The 18,490-nt window shown below is 37.1% G+C and overlaps 1 protein-coding gene across 2 annotated transcripts in view; it reads right to left on the bottom strand.

Moving 5' to 3' along the window:
- IL7 (interleukin 7) overlaps positions 1–18,229 on the bottom strand; it is a 42,988-nt gene extending 24,759 nt beyond the window's left edge. The window contains exons 1-2 of one of the 2 annotated variants that reach the window (XM_044657939.1): positions 18,128–18,229; positions 2,637–2,782 (exon numbers count right to left, since the gene is read on the bottom strand). In XM_044657939.1, the coding sequence (XP_044513874.1) occupies positions 2,637–2,782; positions 18,128–18,194 (213 nt within the window). In that variant the 5' untranslated portion in view covers positions 18,195–18,229. Of the gene's footprint in view, positions 1–2,636; positions 2,783–18,127 lie in introns of those variants that run through there. The other variant, XM_044657941.1, reaches the window with a different exon arrangement.
- Between the last annotated feature and the right edge of the window lie 261 nt (positions 18,230–18,490).

Raw genomic sequence — 18,490 nt, 5'->3', positions numbered from 1 at the left:
TATATATATATATATATATATATTATTTCCTTCTGTTATAATGTAAGCTATTTGAGGACAAGAACTATCTCAATTTTGCATTTACATTCCCAATGCATGTAGTAGGTACCTTAATAAATGTTTTTCCTTCCATTCATTCATTCATTCTTTTTTTCATCCTGTCTCATTTATTATATTAGTGATGGACTAAGACTATAAAAATGCAAAGCTATATTTCCATTTCCCAGTGTTTTAATTACTTTAAAGGTTAAATCGTGTCTGCACATCTTATACCTCTGCTTGTTTATTGGGCACTTTACTTTCTATTAAATCACCTATGTCTTTTCTGTTTCTGTCAATGGTAGAATTTTTTTTTTACATAATCCAGCCTTGAAGGTCTCTCTCTTGTCTCTCTCTTCTTCCTTTCCCACCTCTTTCTCCTAAGTTCAATGAGTCATATCAATTCTTCCATCATAGAGTCTTTCCTGTTCATCTATTTCTTTTGGTTTACAGCACTATCACACTAGTCTCATATACAGCAAATACAATAGATTCCTAATGGAGCTTTGGACATAGCTTATGCTTAATAACTATTGGTTGAATTTGTCATTGGATTGTGCTTGCGTACCTGTTCCTAACCTTTCTACTAACAGTCAATCAATCAGTCAACTAATAAAACCCATCAAGCATTTTTATTGCATTCTATGTTCTAGGTTCTATGCTAGGTTCTGTGAACAGGAATACAAAAATGAGACAATCTCTGTTCTCAAGGAATGGAGAGGGGTGAAAAGGGGGAATAAAAAAGAATCATAGATAAGAATACAAGAATACAGGACACTTGCATAGTGTCCTGGTTAAGGAAGCACAAAGAATGTAGGAGACTTGATAGTTTAGTTATCTTGGGCAAGTCATTTACTCTCTTTGGGTCTCTGCTAAGAGGAAGGGGTTAAATTCAGTGGTGCCTATGGAGCTTTCCAGGTCTAAAATCTATGCTCCCATGAGGGAACAAATAGAAATTTCTTGAAAGTTGTGGCATTCAGTTTGAGAACTGAAGTTTGAGAACTGAAATCTATGGGTTCCAAGAAGTAGAGATGAAGAAGGAGAATATTCCAGGTGAAGGACAGCCTGTGCAATGTAATGGACTGTAAATAAGCAGAATTTCCCTCTTAGAAAAGAAGGATATCAGATTGACATTCATGTTACAGTGCCAAATATAGACTAATATTTACACTGATATATCTAATAATAGTAGCTGATGATAGATTATAATAGTAGATGAATGTAAAGCCTCATGGGTAGTATTCCAAAGCTATCCTCCATGCATCTTTCTATTACTTTTTGGGTCAGTGCTATTTTGATTTTTCCAAGATCGTGGTATTTCATGGTTCAAAGCCATACTGCATCTAGGTGAGCACTGACCTTCAAAAGAGGGAACTTTTGTGGTAGGAGGAACTCAGTATATTTGAGAGCAAAGGGCAGTTTCCCAGGTGTAATCCTGGCCAACTGCCACTAAAGCCCAACTCTGGTGACTCACAGTGCTGTGGAGCTGACCCTGTGTCCTCAAAGGCTAAGTGTTTTCTGGACTACTCTGCCAAGTAGAAAAGGCTTTTGAGTATGGACCAAGGATGGATAGTTATTACTTTAGTCCAGGAAGCAAGATAAATTATTTCAGAGAAGCTCATTACCTCAAGGTGATGGAATTTTCAATCATGACAACTCTTGATAACCATCTACCAAGTTGGGATCCCCACTACAGAATGGGGATGAACATACCATCAAAGTCAGAGATTCCTGAACTACTGAAGGAGATGTGGGCTTCCCCCTTCTATTAAATCTGGGTCCAGCTCATTCCTTATTTTCAGTGGTAGCTATAGATTTAACAGAGAAGGACTTAGTAATATTCTGAGGCTTCATGAAATTAACACCATTTTATCTGAAACTTTTAAAATCACCAGAGGAAGTCCACTGACATGTTGTGTGAATCCTCTATGGAGAATTTATGACAAGACACTGAGGAGAATTATACAGTCAATCAAGCAATCAATCAACAAAAATTGATTAGGTGCCTGCTCTGTACCATCAGAGTGTTGAGAGTGGACCTTTCCATCTACCCTACTAAGAATTTTATTTTCTATTATTTCTCCTAATTAGAATGTGAGCTCCTTGAGAGTGGAAACTGTCCAACTTTTAAAATTTTGTATTTATAGTACTTTTCATACAGTAATATATTTTCATTTATCCATTCATATGTCTATCCATTCACTCATTTATTCATCTATGGCACTATGATGTTATTCAAGCAACATTACAAATTCAAAGAAGCAAAGGATTCATTGGTTAAAGGAAACTAACAACATTTATCTGCCTCAAAAGAATTTACTCACTATTACCAACTTATGAGGCAGTGTTGAATAGTGGTATAGAGTTGGCCTTGAAAATAGGAGCTAGAACTTTTATCTTCTAATTCTAAATTACTCTTTATAACAAAAGAATGGTATTATCCTGATAAGTAAAAATCTAGATTCACATTTCATTACTAATAGCAATTCTGACCTATATCCTACTTACATATTTCACATCCACATTTTTAATGCCTGGGGGCAAATTTTAAAATCATCAACAAACAAAACTTTTAAAAAGACAAAACAATTACATACCAATTCCTCAAAGCCTTTATGTAAGAGATTCATATAATCTTGTATTATTATTGTTTTATTTTTTTCTTCAACTTCACAATCAGAAGAAGTTACTGGTAACAGAACAAGGATCAGGGGAGGAATTCCAAAGATAGACCTAAAAAAAACTAAATTCAACATCAAATAAGAATTTTAAGTGTTATAGGCCAATTTTTACATTCTACAAAGTGAAACACATGATACATAGTTACATAATTCACATGGAATGTATTTCTGATAAAAAGAAATCCATCTTTAATGGTAGAGATCATAAATTCTCTTTACAAATTCACCCATTCTTATGAATAGGGCTGCCCTTTTGGAATATGGCTTTCTTTCACTGCAGTTGGATGGATGTGATCTACTCAGAATAGTTTGAGTAGGAGTGATAGAGGTGAGGCAATCAAAATTTTTCTTGGAATCCAATGCCTATCTAGAATTGAAGGATAAACTCTGGGAATGGGATTTTAGCTTGAGTCTTTTTAGGTTTCATTTGGCATATATAAATATATGTGCATGTACATACATACAAGTGCATGTATATTAACATACACATCTATACATACACATTTGTAAATATATTATGTATTTGTTGGAAAACTTACATAAATAATAATAGCTAACATTTATATAATGCTTACTATGTGCCAGGGACTTTGCTAAGCACTTTACAATTATCATCTCATTCTCACAAGAACTCTGAGAGGTAAGCGCTGTTATTTTATAGTTGAGGAAATTAAGGCAACAAAGGTTAAGTGACTTCCCAGGGTCATATATGTAATAAATGTCTGAGGTTTGATTTGAACTCAGGTCTTCCTGACTCGATGTGTAATATTCTCTCCACTAAGGAACCCAAATTATTTGTTAAAAATATAAATGAGTTTTAAAAAATTTCTCTAAGTATTGAGAACAAAAAAAAATCAACTTTTCTGGTTGCTTCACAACTTTTTTTGGGTAATATTGCTTATTGCTGACTTTCAAGGTATATATAGTTTCCAATTAAAATGTGGGATGCATAACTAACTTAGTGGCCTTCTGGACTTGTTGAGAGTTTAGTCTCCATCATTTATTTTTATCCTGTAAACAAGGGAAGGCTTAGCTTATGTCTTTTTTCATTAGCATTGAACTCTTTAGGTCAGAACCTTGGGGAAATTATGTTGCTGGATCTTGGGGATGCTGACTAGTATTTAAAAGAACCTGCTTAGAAGTCATCTACTAGAGTCTTTACCCAAAACATGAGTTTTCTTTACAACAGTCTTCCTAAGGTGTCATCTACTGTATGTCTGAGCACTCCAGTTAAACATAGTTCATTATTTCATGTGGTGGCTCATTTAATTTCTGGATAACTCTGTTATCAAGTTCTTCCTTACATGGTGCTAACAAGAATCTTCATTTTATCTTCTCTGCTTGTAATATGATGATCTGTCAACTATTAGTCCATGCCAGACAGTGCATAATTTCTGCCAGTCTTATCATGCTAAGTATTTGGTAGTTACTAAATTTTAATAGCCTGCAGTGATAGGTTGCACAATCTATTGATTTTTCTTTGCCTAATTTCATTGATGAATAAATTTGGGCTAATTAAAGATTATCAGAGATTTCTGGTGGCAATTACCTGATTTTTGATGTTACTATAAACACTCATGTTTCTAAAAACTTCCTAACATGATTTAACCATTTTTGATGCCTTTGGTCAACTTATGGTTGTCTGAATTTATGTGGATATCACCTGGGGAGGGCTTTTTGATTTTATTTTCCATCTTTGTTGTTTCTACCCAGAGGTAAACTAGCTATGATTACTTTGGAAAAATCCACTTGTACATGCCTAATGTCATCCTTTAATATTGCTAAATGAGTTGATATCTGTGTGCTCCAAAGGTGTTTCTGTAGGCTTTTGACCTGTTTATTGTGCACTATGAGAATTATCAGTAGCCTTCTTTTTTGGTGAAGAAGTGTTAACTTTTGGAAAATCAGCTGATTTGGGTGATGTTTCAATAATATTGTGCAGATTTTTGGTGAGGAAGACAAAAAACAAATTTTTTTTCATATCACTTATGATCTATTTTACTATTCCTAATGAATACATCAATGCTGGTATTACATAGGTATTATTTTCTTTAGATGTGTTCTTCCCATTAAGCTTTCCATGGGGTTTTCTTGACAAAGATACTGGAGTGGTTTGCCATTTCCTCCTCCAGTGGATTATCTGTAATAATGTGAAGTGCAATAATAGTTTATTATTTCCATTTTAATAGGGAACAATATTTAAATAAAAGAAATGACATATTAATAGCATAATTTCAAATATGCTATTGGAGTGGTTAGTGGGGTAGGGGTTATTTCTCATACCCCTACTTACCCACTTATCAGCTGGAATTATTTATAGTTTAGGTGAAACTCAGGATTATTTTCACTGAAATATATTTATAGGGTCCTAGATTATGAACTGGATGGAACCATAGAGGTCATCTAATCTAACTTTTTCCTTTTACAGATGAACAAGCTAAATCCCAGACAGCTAAAGTGACTAGTCCAATGCCAAAAGTGACAAAGGTGTTATTTGAACTTGGGTTGTCTGTTTCCAAATAGAGCGAGCTTTCCCTTTCACATTCTGCCATCTGTGTGGAACCAGTGAAGCCACTCACCCTCTCTATCCCCCAGGTTCCTCACTTATACAATAGGAAAAATAATAATTGCATTATGGATCCCTCAGAATTTCTAGAAAAAGAGCAGCTAGGTGGCTCAGTGGGCTGAGATCCAGGCCTAGAGACGAGAGATTACCTAGGTTCAAATCTGGCCTCAGATACTTCCTAACTGTGTGACCCTGGGCAAGTCACTCAGTCCCCATTGCCTATCCTTTCTTGCTCTTCTGCCTTAAAACTAGTATTCAGTAATGATTTTAAGATGGAAAGCAAGGGTTAAAAAAATAATTACTAGAAAAAAAATCACTCTGTGAAATTGTTATGTCATTAGCACTGTTATTATTCATGCCCTAGGCTCTTTTTGGTAACTTTTACCCTCTTTTGAATTCACTATATCTTCAGAAGGAGATGGTATCTCCACTACAAAGGTATATAAAGTAGAAAGAAATACTACCACAATCTGGAATTGTATCCAGAAGGTTATAAAACTGTGTAGCAATACCATATGATGATTCACTGTGAATGACAACTATTTTTAACAACTATTTTAAACTTTCCTTTAAAAAGGCAGGAATCCAGGACAACCCTCCAAGGGACTTATGACAATCTACCACCTTAGAAGGAACAGATGGAATCTGACTGCATACTATTCTTCACTTTATTTTCTCCATGAGTTTTTCTCTAGTGTAAGTAATATGTCTCTTTCATGAAAGGGGGAAAAAAGAATGAGATTTTTGGACAGAGCTAATGTGGGAGTTCTGTTTCTCTTGGATAAGCATATTTATCATAATTTATTACATATATATAACATATCATGTATTATATTATGTATTATGTTTTGTATGTACATATATATATATAATTAGATATCTGTGCTTTAAAAAAACCTGTGTACACTCTTAGAATCAGCAATACAACTGTTAGGTCTATTTCTCAAGGTGGTCACCTCTAGATAAGAAGTGATAAGTAGAAACACGCAAGACATAATGTCATATGTAAATTTATAATTTTTTTTTGTCAAATGATGCCTTCTCTAGTGTGGAAAGGAAAGGAGAGAGGGCATAGAGATACGTAGGAATCTTAATAGAACCATCATACAAATAAATTAATAATGCTTTTTAAAAAGAAATACTACCATCTGTAGTAAATGTCTTTGGAATGAGGTATGATGCTATAAAACAGTGGGACAGAAGAGGAAAAGAATATACAAGAAGAGAGGGTAGATTTTGAATCCTTTCCAAATCAATATCATTGAACATCTATTGAACATAAATCCTATTTTTTTTCTGATCTGGGTATGCTGAAACCTTTGTAACCCCAGGGGATTAATTATTAACTAATAAAATTATTGAGACAGTTTCCCAACCACATGATAGTATAGCATTTTTTCTGTCTTCACTTTTAAAACATTATTGGAAGTGTCCTGAGAATAAGTTAGTGTCATGCTATTGCAAAATAGGTATTCCTTTTTTTTTAAGCTCAAAAGAAATTAGACTAGATGGATAAATTGGAGAGAAAGGTGTCTAATATCTTAACTTCATACCTTGATCTTTATGTAACTTGGGTACTTTAGATCTGCCATATTAGTTGTTAATAAACAAATTAATCCAATCTAGAAGATGCAACTCTTTGCAAGGTACCTGGACTTCAGGGGTTGAATAATTTGTTTTTTTAATAGGGATATTATATCTGTATCCGATAATACTATTCCATATCTCAAAGGCTTTCAATGATTCCTCAATGCCTTATGAATACATTCTAAACTCATTAGTGAATGTCAAGACCTTCCAAAGTTTGGCTCCAATCTACAGTTGTCTATTATCTCTTACTATTTCAGGAGCAGCTGGGTAGCACAGGGGGATAGAGTGTTTTCTTCTGTTTCCTCATCTGAAAAAGATAATCTAGAAAAGGAAATGGCAAACCACTGCATTATTTTTTTTTAATTTTTTTTTTATTTTAAACCCTTAACTTCTGTGTATTGACTTATAGGTGGAAGAGTGGTAAGGGTAGGCAATGGGGGTCAAGTGACTTGCCCAGGGTCACACAGCTGGGAAGTGTCTGAGGCCGGATTTGAACCTAGGACCTCCTGTCTCTAGGCCTGGCTCTCAATCCACTGAGCTACCCAGCTGCCCCCAACCACTGCATTATTTTTGCCAAGAAAACTCCAAATGGGGTCCCAGAGTCAGATATAACTGAAAACTAAATGACTAAAAATGACTACACATTCTTTTGTCACTTTACATTTCATCAGTCTTATTAGGGTACTTAAAAGCAGAAATTATGTCTTATTTCCATTTTCCCTCAGGGCTTAATGTGAAGCACTGAAAAAAAAAGCTTAATTTTTCTGTGAATAGATGAATGGACAGAGCCCCACTATGAACCATTAGTTGTGAAGGCCATTGTGCCTTAATAGCTAGCTTTAGGATCATAAAACCATAGACCAGTGGTTCCCAAACTTTTTTGGCCTACTGCCCCCTTTCCAGAAAAAAAAAATAATACTTAGCGCCCCCTGGAAATTATGAAACTATTTATTGAACTCAGAATAGAATGTAATAAAAAAAAAAAGTGTGGCCATCACAGCTCTCCTGGATGGCTGCAGCACCCACCAGGGGGCGGTAGCGCCCACTTTGGGAATCACTGCCATAGACGTCAAGCTAGAAAGGACTTGGGTTTATAGTATCAGAGACATAGATCTGAAGGGTCTATTTTATTTTACAGAGATTAAATGAGTTGTCTGTGGTCACATAGTATGTTTCTGAAGCAGGGTTTGAATCTAGCTTTTTCTGATTCCTAATGCCATTCTCTCTCCTTTACAAAATGCTGACTCTGATCATAGACTTAGGACCAGAAGATATCTTAGAGGTGATCTAATCCAATTCTTCATTTTACAAATGTGAAATGAAAGGTTTAGAAAGGCTGAGGAATATACATGTATCCTTTCCACATTCCTAGGATTAGGGATATAACTGAATATGCATTATTTCTTTTTTAAGGTTAAAACAAATGAAATGTTAAAGTTTGTGAAAAGAACATGAAATCCAGGAGATGCTACACAAAGGCTAGAAATGCAGAGATGTTTAAAAAAATTTTTAATTAAAAATTTACTAACTCATAAATGCATATAAGGGATTGTAAACATCCCATAAAGGGAAAAAATTCAGACCTTCTTTCATATGAAAAGAGCCAAAAGGCTTTCCACAGATTTTCCAGATGTCAGGGGTGCCATGCCCCTAATTCTCATGATGTGTAAGGAACATCTGTGTGTATGTATGTATGTATGTATGTGTATGTGTGTAGGATATATGGATATATGTGTATATATATGTATATATATATATTACATATGGATATATATTTGGGTATTAGAGTCAGAATTTCAATCAGTTCCCCTGACTTCAAAACCAGTGTTATTTCCATGATAACATCCTACCTGATCAACATTATATGTAAACACTTTACACTTTTGTTTCAACCTCGGGAGTGACAATAGACAATAAAGATTGATAGTTAAGTCCAGAAACATAGAGCTAGAAAAGACCTTGAAGGTAATCTAGTTTTCCTTTTTCATTTTACAGATGAAAAAACTGAGACCCTGACAGGTTAAGAGATTTGTCCAAGGTCATACAAATATGAAGTAGCAAAACTGTGATTTGAGCCCTTGGTCCTCCAATGCCAAATTTGGCATTCCTTCCACATCATGCAGCTTCTTATACAGACTGTTATTGCATATTTAGTTTTCAGTGAAGCTGAAAGGGACTTCTACAGAGTGGCTGGTCAGGTTTTCTAACACTTTGCTCCTACACCTTGACTTGGGAAAAGATGGAGAGGTTATTTCTCTAGGCTGGGCAAATTCCCATAAAGGACAACATTTGGCAGACTTTTCAGGCTTTTAAATTCCTTCTTTCTCCTTTTTGATAACCTTCCTCTTCCTCTTCCTCCCTCCTTCATTCGTAATAGGGCAAAACATTGAGGTTACTACACATATCTCAGGTTAAATATCCCAATTGACTAGGTAGCACACCCCTATTGGGAATTCTCAGCTATTCCTCCACAACAGGTATGCTGAAACACATGAACACAGGCAAGGGAGATTCCTGTGCATCTTATTTAGTAGTCTGCAGTAGTTTGGGGCTATGACCTAAATGGATAAAAATGATTCCTGGCCATGTCTCTGATCTTGAAGGATGGATAAGAACTGACTGTAGACTACCTCTCCTCTCCAGGATGACCCCTCATTAAGATAGCATATATTCAGAGAATGGGTTTCCTTTTAGCTTCCCAAAATGAAGGTGGAATTCCTAACTGACATGATTTCAACAGGATATTACTGGGAATTTTTGTTATCTTCTGTAAAGAAGAAATTTCACTTAATAAAAGCCATAAATTAATTATTCATTAATGAATATCTGCTGTCACTGGATTCCTTATGAGTGAATCAGCATCAGAAGTGCTCCAGCTCCCACCCTTTCAATTTATCTTGTATTTACTTATCTATGTAAATGTAATATGCCCCTAGCCCCTATGTCTTACACATAGCAGATGCTTAATATCTGCATGTTGAACTGAATAGATTGAAACTGAATTAGTTCCATTCATGGCACTCTCCTACAGATAATGAAATTCAAAATTTTTGTGATTGTAATTCTGAAAACATTAACATTAAAATCAAACAACTTAGCATTGTTCAATTAGTCATAGTGTTTGGTGGCATTGCTAGACTGACTACCATGAAGATAGTAGCACATAGTCTTCACAGTTTGTATTATAGAATGAGAATTTGCAAAGTATGGCCCACAGACCCTATCTGTCCAGATACCTTTTTGTACAGCCAGTGAACTAAGAATGATTTTTACATTTATAAAATAGAATTTTATTGTACTTAAAAGTATAAAAAATATTCTCAGCTAGTGGGTCACATAAAACCAGATGGAGGGTTCTTTGGCTCTTAGGTCTTTGTTTATCAACCCTTGCTAGAAAAGACTACCAATTTTATGATCAGTAATGGCCATGGTCAATTATGCATAGCCATGTTACAGGTAAAACACGCTATGGAAATGTGTGGCAATAAAAATACTGAATCGGGAGTCAGGAAATAGAGGTTCCAGTCCTGGCGCTTTCACTAATTACTTATATGAACTTGAGTGAATCTTTTCCCTTCTTGAAGCCTCAGTTTCCTCATCTGTAAAATGCAAAGAATATATATTGAGAGTAGAAAGGATCTTTAAAGGACATTTAATTCAATCTTGTCATTTACAAAATAAAATGATATGAAGAGTAATGAAATGACTTGTTCAAGGTAATATGGTGTGGAAATGCTCCTGAATCTAACACATCTGTTTTCCAGAAACTGCCTTACTGTACAGATGCACTGAACACAGAGGAAGCCTGTTTGCAGAAGAGTCGATCAGAAGCCTGCAGTGAGCCAGAAGTCTTGGTTCACTCTCAGCCACTTTCACAGTGTTCAGAGGCTGATCTTGCTGAGCTATCCAACACAGACACTACTTGAAATAGCCTTAAAACAGTCTTGTGGTTAGCTTTTGTTTCCAAACATCCTGAAACATCCTACTTTTGTGATCTACCTGTTCCCTTGTATTCTTCACTCCCAACTTCTCCCCAAACCAAACCTTTGTGGTTTGCAAGTATAAATTGTTTGCACGTCTCACAGGCTGTGGGGGCTCCATTCTGGATGTCTTCCTCACCCAGCATGTTTATTTAATTATTTTCTCTTTTCATAAATAATTTTTTAACTTAACCAGGACTTCTCTGTATTTAGTGATGGGCTTTTCATGGTTGACACTTTTGTGTAGCTGGCCGGACAAAAGGTAGCAAGTGAGGGACAAGATTTAAACCACCATTCATTGTCTCTTAAAGTCAATACTCATTCCCACTGGACCATATTGAGTCCCCATAACTTAGACTAGATGACGCCTAATGTCTCTTCTAGCTCTGACATTCTTTGGGAGCAGCTATACATGGAGGGAGGGCTACCTTTTTCAGATGAGAATAGAAATTCCTCCCTTCATTTACTCTAGTGCTCATTAGTCACAAAAGTGCTCAGTCAATCATCAAGCAACAAGGATATTAGCATTGGACTGGGGGAAATGATTTTTTTTTTCAAAGAGTCTTTTCAAATACCTGGATCCTGTCCTCAAGGAGAAAATTGGTCTTAGGGAGAAAAGCAAACACACATTGAATAAATAAAGGAAGAAAAGACCTGGGATTAAATGCTTAAATGTATGACACATATGGTAGATAAATGGTCTAGGGCAGTGATGGGCAAACTATTCCCTGTGGCCAGATCCAGGCCATAGTGAACACTGTGGTGATTAGGGAATTGCTTAAGGCAGTGATGGGCAAACTATGGCCTGGATCTGGCCACAGGGAATAAATAGTTTGCCCATCACTGGTCTAGGGGGCTAGGAAAATACACAGAATTCCTGGAGAAAAGGTTTTTAATCTGAGAGCCATGGATCTCCAATATTGGTTCAAATATAGGAGTATGTGAATTTGTATGAAAAAAGTTACATCCTTATTTTTACTAATATAATTTTTCTGACATGTCAGTTATCAGAAGACTTAGAGGTAAAAGGCTACTGTGTCTAGCCCCATCATTGTACATATAAGGAAACTCTGGCATATGGAGGTTGAATGACTTGCCCAGGATTACATAGTTTATAAGGGTAATGTCCGAGGTAGAATTTGACCCTAGGTCTTTCTGACTTCAGGTCCAGATCCCTATCAACTAAGCTATCCTCTAATATTCTAACCAAATTCTAACCAATTCTAACTAAAATGACTCTTTGTTCTGCACCATTGTCCCAGAGTGTTGATGGTTCTTCTCATTTGCTAGCCTTCCACTTTAACTACCAACTGGCATTTCATTAGGAACTCTCCTTTGTCTCAAAACATATTATGAAACATGTTCTTTACATTCTATCTCTCTGAAAGGACTATTAAAAAAAAAAAACAAAACTAATCCAAGGAGCGTGACATGCTCAGAACTGACCAAATAGAAAACTTTCCAGATTTGTGATTTTGTACTTTGCGACTCTAAAAATTTCTACTTTGCTGAATAGTCCATGGAAGCAATGTATTTGAAATCCATGGTGCAGCTCACCAAGGCTAATTTCTATTGTTAGCATCTTTCAATATGGTTTCCCCAATGGAGAGCTTTCTCCTCATCCCCCCCAACTACCCTCCAGGGCAGTGTTTAGAGACTTGACATTAGGATCTCTTGAAAGGATTGCTTATAACTGAGATAAGTCCTCTATTTCTTTTTCATCTCTGTTTGCTTCCATGGTACATCACTGTGAATATAAAACCATATTAGATTTAAACAATTGTTTTCTTTCTTATTTTCCATGTCTGGTACTAGGATCCATAAGATTCATATACTAAAGAACAAAGGAACAAGAAGATTGGGACGCTGGGTGTGAAGTCACAGCAATATAGACCTGGAGTTACAAGAAACCTCAGAGGCCAGCTAGTCCAGTCTCTTCATTTTACTAGTGAGGAAACTGAGGCCTAGCAAGCTGGAGGGACTTGCCCAACAGGTTGTAGCAGAGATGTTATTTGAACCCTAGGTCTCTACCAAAATTCCTATGGGAATGCTTCAGCATGGAGTCATCTCTCCAATGCTATCAGCTGAGCACAAGCTGGGGCAGGCCTTATCAAGATGAAAAGGATTTCAACTTGGTTCCAGGGTGGACTATGGTCAAATGCTCAACCTCATTAAAATTCAGATTGGCTCAGAAGTTTGGCTACTAGGTAATGAAATTCTCAGCAACTCATTGAACTGTCTACCTGGGCAAAGAGGAGTAAGCATCTGCTTTGGTGGAGACAATACTCACAGCAATGAAATCACAAACTTTTTCCACACCAAAGAATGACAGCTCCCAAATTAAGGAGGTTAAATTACCCTCAAAATTTGGGGCTAAAAATGTTTGTATAGTTTTTATAAAAACTTAAATATGTACCTTTTACAGGCAGTACCTCATGGCTAGAATACATTCCTTTCTCACCTGTGCCTTTACAAATCCCTAGCTTCCCCCCAAGGCTCAGCCCAAATTTTAGTTTTTACATGAATCCTACCTTGATTTCCCCTTTCACTATCTCCCTTAGTCCTACAACTCAGTTCCTTTTTGTGGCACTCCCTTCCTACCAGAGAAGTCTAAATTTTTTTCTGTTTTTCCTTTTTTTTTTTTTTAATGGGGTGTTTATAGTACTTTGTAAAATCTGAGTTAAGTATTTGGTCATAGGTGATATATTCTGAGTTTCTAATTTTTTTCTATTTCTATGGCTTCCACAAAACTCTTTAAAATTCTCATTTAATTTCTTAGGCTGATCCATGATATATCAAAAATGCAATAAGGAAAGTCTAGATGTGGAAGAGATACCTGTACTTCAAACAGATACCTGTGTTCATGTTGTTTCTCCCCCAGTAAAATGGAAGCTCATTGAAGGCAGGTAGTATTTATTTTCTTTTTAATTTTTTTGTCTTTATTTTTCTATGGTCTAGCTCAGTGCCTTGTACATAGTAGGTACTTAATAAATGCATTTAATTGAATGAATTGAATTAAATCAAGAAAATACAAGCCAATGAGCTGTCTGTGGAAATGGTGCAAAGTAAATATGAATAAATGATATCTAGAAATTACTTTCAAATATAATTTGTTTCACAGTTTCAAGTTTCTCTTTAATCTGTTTTTACTTATGAAGCCAAAAGGTCAGATTTGAACTGTAATGTCATTATTTGCCAGAAGTAGATACAAAACAAATAGTAAACTTTCCAAAAGGCCAGGAATGATAAAGATAAGAAAAGTTCACGTACCTGAAAGATCTGATGTTCCTAGATAATCGAAATTTAACAATATAGGAGAAAATCATGGGAAATATAGGAAAGGATAAAAGTACATAGACTGGGAGAGTACAGGGTAATATGTATGAGCTGGTTTTTGAAAGCTATAGCAATAAAAAAAGAACCATCTAAAAATCTGAGGTTGATTTATAGTGATCCCTGAGCCCTTTTGGTCATAGCTTTCAAAAGTCAGCATTTAAAAAAAAGAAAGGAAGAAGAAAAAAAAGAAGTTGATCTGTTCCTTAGATCCATATACCCAATATGGAGAGGGTTTTAATTTTTTTAAAAACACTATAAGGACCGGAATTTAAGAATACTTCAGAAGACCAAGCAAATAAAAGGCTTGCTTGTCCTGGTTCAGTTGGGTCTGACACCTAGTGATCCCAATCTTAGCAAAGTTACTGGATTGGTTTGCCATTTCCTTCTTCACCTCATTTTACAGATAAGGAACTGAGGTAAACAGAATTAAGTGACTTGCCCAGGGTCATAGAGCTAGTAAGTGCCTGAGGTTAGATTTAAACTCATGTAGATGAGTCTTCCTGATTCGAAGCCCAGTTAGTGCTCTACCTAATAGCTGTGCAAAAGGCTTGTTAGAATTATAGAAACTTCCAGGGAACCAGTATATAGAGCAGGGGTCGGCAACCTTTTTGGCTGTGAGAGTCATAAACGCCACATTTTTTAAAATGTAATTTCGTGAGAGCCGTACAGTGCTCACAGTGTGCGCTCCTGTAACAGAGCCTGAAAAAAATTGACTTTATGACTCCTGCAGAAAGAGCCATATCTGGCCCTCAAAAGAGCCATACGTTGCCGACCCCTGATAAAGAACAACAAGATTGTAATTTATTTCAAATTATTATTTTAGCAAGGGAGTTTTATAATTCTTGCAGCTTACTTCTCTCCTAAGAATGCTTATTATACCATAAACTGGATCTTAATGTACATATTTGAAGTATGATCAAAGAGCATGAAATCCCCAGTTTTGGGGAAATAAACAAAGAAGGATTAAAAAGGAACGACAAAATAAAGGTGTGTACTTACAATACAAGCAAATCCATTAGGATAAAACATCTGGAACTATAGTTAAAAGTCTCTGCCTTCTGGGTACTAATGTGAGAGGTGTAGCTAGCTGACTTAAGCAGCTGGCCTAGAGTCATAAAAATTCCTTTTCCTGAGTTCAATCTAGCTTCAGATACTTAGTGGCCATGTGACCTGGGCAAATTGGAAAACCCTGCTTGCCTCAGTTTCCTCACCTGTAAAAATGAACTGGAAAAGGAAATGTCAAAGCACTCCCATATCTTTGCCAAAAAGACCCTCAAGTGGGGTTCCAAAGATTTGGACCTGATTGAAACAACTAAACAATAATGGTATGTTTGTTGCTATTGTCATTGAAAAAGTTCACCTAATAAAAATGACTACTGGAAACATAAAAACCAAAGAAGGTACTTTTTGTTCCTCCTCTAAATATGTGTTGTTTTTTTTTTTTAAATTCTATCTATAACCAAAGAATAGAAAGAATAGACTTTTAGAGTGTTATGTCCTATTAAGTTCTGTCTGGCTAAGTCCTACTTTTTCATTGTGAGACTGTTTATAGAGATGTGTTACATCATATGAATAGAAGACTGACACTGTCTGACTCCATACCCACCTTAGCCTCATTTTCATTTTGTTTGTCCTATTATTCATCTTTGACATTGATTCAGTTAATTAAATGGCAAAAATACAAAGAAGGCAATGAAAGATTTTCAGGAGGGAAGGGTGGTTGGTAAGCCATTCAAGTTGAGACTGGCTTAAAAGCTTTAAGTACTTCTAAGTACATACTACTCTTATCCATCCACTTTATTAAAAAACTTAAAGATAGCACAAGTCCCATCTTCAACACATACACAAAAAGAAAGAGAAAGCAACAATATTTTCAATAAGCCAAACAAAATATCTTGATATCCAGTTAATATCTATCTATTCAGTGTTAGAGAAGCAAATGCTGGCTAAGCTTCATATTTCTTATTACATATGCTTTCAATGAATAAGACTTCATTTTTTTCAAATAACACTATTCTATGCTTTGACAAGTCTGTAATATGTGAGCATGGGCACGTTGAAGGAGATTTCTCCCAACTATAAAATTCTAGGATTCTATGAAATATGCTTTTTTAACTTCCTGCTCCAAGTAAAATCATTTAAGTTACTGTAGGAGATTGTATTTTTTGTGGCATTATGAATAGCTCTATCCTGTTATCTTTTCCGGTTCTCTATGTCCCTTCCAGTTTCAGTGTCTCTGTCTTCCTTTCCAGTTCCTTCTCCACCCCGCCCCCCCCCACATTTTTTGGTAGTATAATTCCATATCCTCAACTCTCCCCTTGGTTTTTCCCCTTTTGTTTCCTAAGTTTAAAAAAAGGGAAACAAATGATAAGTTGCAAACTATTCCCAAGTCATAAGGGTAGTCATGGTAGTTGGCATTGAAAATAATTTATTTCTGAGATTATTCCCCTTATCAGGCATGGGATATTATACTTTTCTTAACCTTAAAAAATCCTTTATGAATATTTGACTAATTACAAATTTGATTAATATGTCAAGTTTGCAATGATAAATAAAACAAACAAACAAACAAATAAATAAAATCCAGTGGGTATTTAATCTTTTCTCCTGTCTATTTTACAACAAAAGTCAGTCACAAATGGTAATGGGGGTCAGCCAAATGAAAATTCTTATTGAGGATTTGGGGATAAGGCTGAGAACTGAGGTTATGATAAAATTTTAATTCCTTAAAGAAAAGAATAACCTACTAGGCTCCATATTTTGGATGAATTTTTATCCCACACTCCCCTAGTCAAGACTACCAAACAGTTTCCTTCTCCCCTAAAATATACACCTACCTTTTGTCACTGGATGATTTGATGCTGTCCTTTTAATCCACACACTTTGTAACATCAGAGAGGGTGCAATTTTGAACTAAAGGACTAGCCAGGAAAGAAGGCTGATCCATGTCTGCATTCTGTTGGTTTCCTTCATCCTCTCCTTTGAGGGAGACGGCATTTAAAACTATTCCACTCTCTGCTTTTGTATTCCTTTCACCTTGCTTTCTCCCCTGCCCTTTCTCCTGTAAGTGCCATAAAGCTATTGGCCCTTTGTACTGTCCATGACAGCTGTCAACAGAAATTAGCCAGCCTGGCCTCTTTCCTTGCCAGTTTTATCCAGCCTCCTAACTCTTTGATCCATTCTTATTTTCAGTGGAGAGTGTAAAATTCTGAATTTCATTCATGCCTAATTCTGCCTCCAAAGTAGAACTATAGGGAAAACCAGAAATTTGCATGATTCTACTCTCACTGCAAACTTCGTGGCTGGGTTCCGGGCAGCAAGAGCCAAGTACAGCCCTAATCGGGAAAATCACAATTCCACTAAGGGAAAAACCCGGGATTTTCCAGAGACCTGCCAGAATGAGGTTTAAAAGGGCACTTTGGGGCAGCTGTGCTTTCATTTCGGCTAAGAAGCTGAGGAAAAAGCTGCAGTAGCCCGCCCCGTGCGTCCTTTGCCAGTAGGAAAGTAAGCAGGCAAGGGCAGAGGCAGGAGACTGGTCTGATTGGGTGTTGGGTGTCTGGTTTCGGGGATCGGATATTGCGCTAGAAGGCGATGGTCTTCAGGCTAAATCAAATACTAGGCTGGAGGCTGACCCTGCCGAGGGGGCGGGGGCGCTCGTAGACTCCCTCCCGGCCGAAGGAGCAGGCTGCAGGAGGGCGCAGCTTCCAGCTTGTTCTTTGCTGCCTTCCCTGGGAGGCGCGGCCCCAGGTGCGAGAGGCTGCACCTGGCTTGCACACCCGTCTGTAGAGACCGCGGGCTAGAAGGGAGGGAGAGCTTAGGCTGTCAGAGGGTGCAAAGTGCGAAGTGGGGGCAGCGAAAGAAAATCAGAGGGTAGGGGTTGCGCAGAGCTGCCCGGCGACCCCAGGTGCACGGGACGCAGTACCTGTCACGCTTACCATGGAACATGGTCTGCGTGCTCTGCAGTAGCCAGCTGCGGTCATGTTGGCGGCTGCAGAGTCTCATGGCCCATGGTGGCTGCCTGCCTCCGCCTCCTCCTCCGCCGAGGTTCACGGGAGTGTGCACTGGGCCAGACGGGCTCAACAGCTGGCTTGTCTCACCAACGCCGCGCCCGCTGCTTCATCCATCCCCGGGGGCGGTACACGCCACAAGCGGGCTTCGGGCTTCGCTTGCTTTTTCCGTGACTTCCGTGTGCCCGGCCAGCGGTCTACTTTCAGTTTCTACTTGGGGCTTGTTCTGAGGGAGTAAACTTCGGGTTCATTCTTGGGACGCCTTTCTCCTGACCCGCTCCCTTCTCTCTT

Source organism: Gracilinanus agilis, chromosome 1 (assembly GCF_016433145.1).
Source record: "Gracilinanus agilis isolate LMUSP501 chromosome 1, AgileGrace, whole genome shotgun sequence".
Taxonomy (NCBI): Eukaryota; Metazoa; Chordata; class Mammalia; order Didelphimorphia; family Didelphidae; genus Gracilinanus; species Gracilinanus agilis.
Note: the sequence above shows the minus strand (reverse complement) of the source record. Positions and strands in the feature narration are given on the sequence as shown.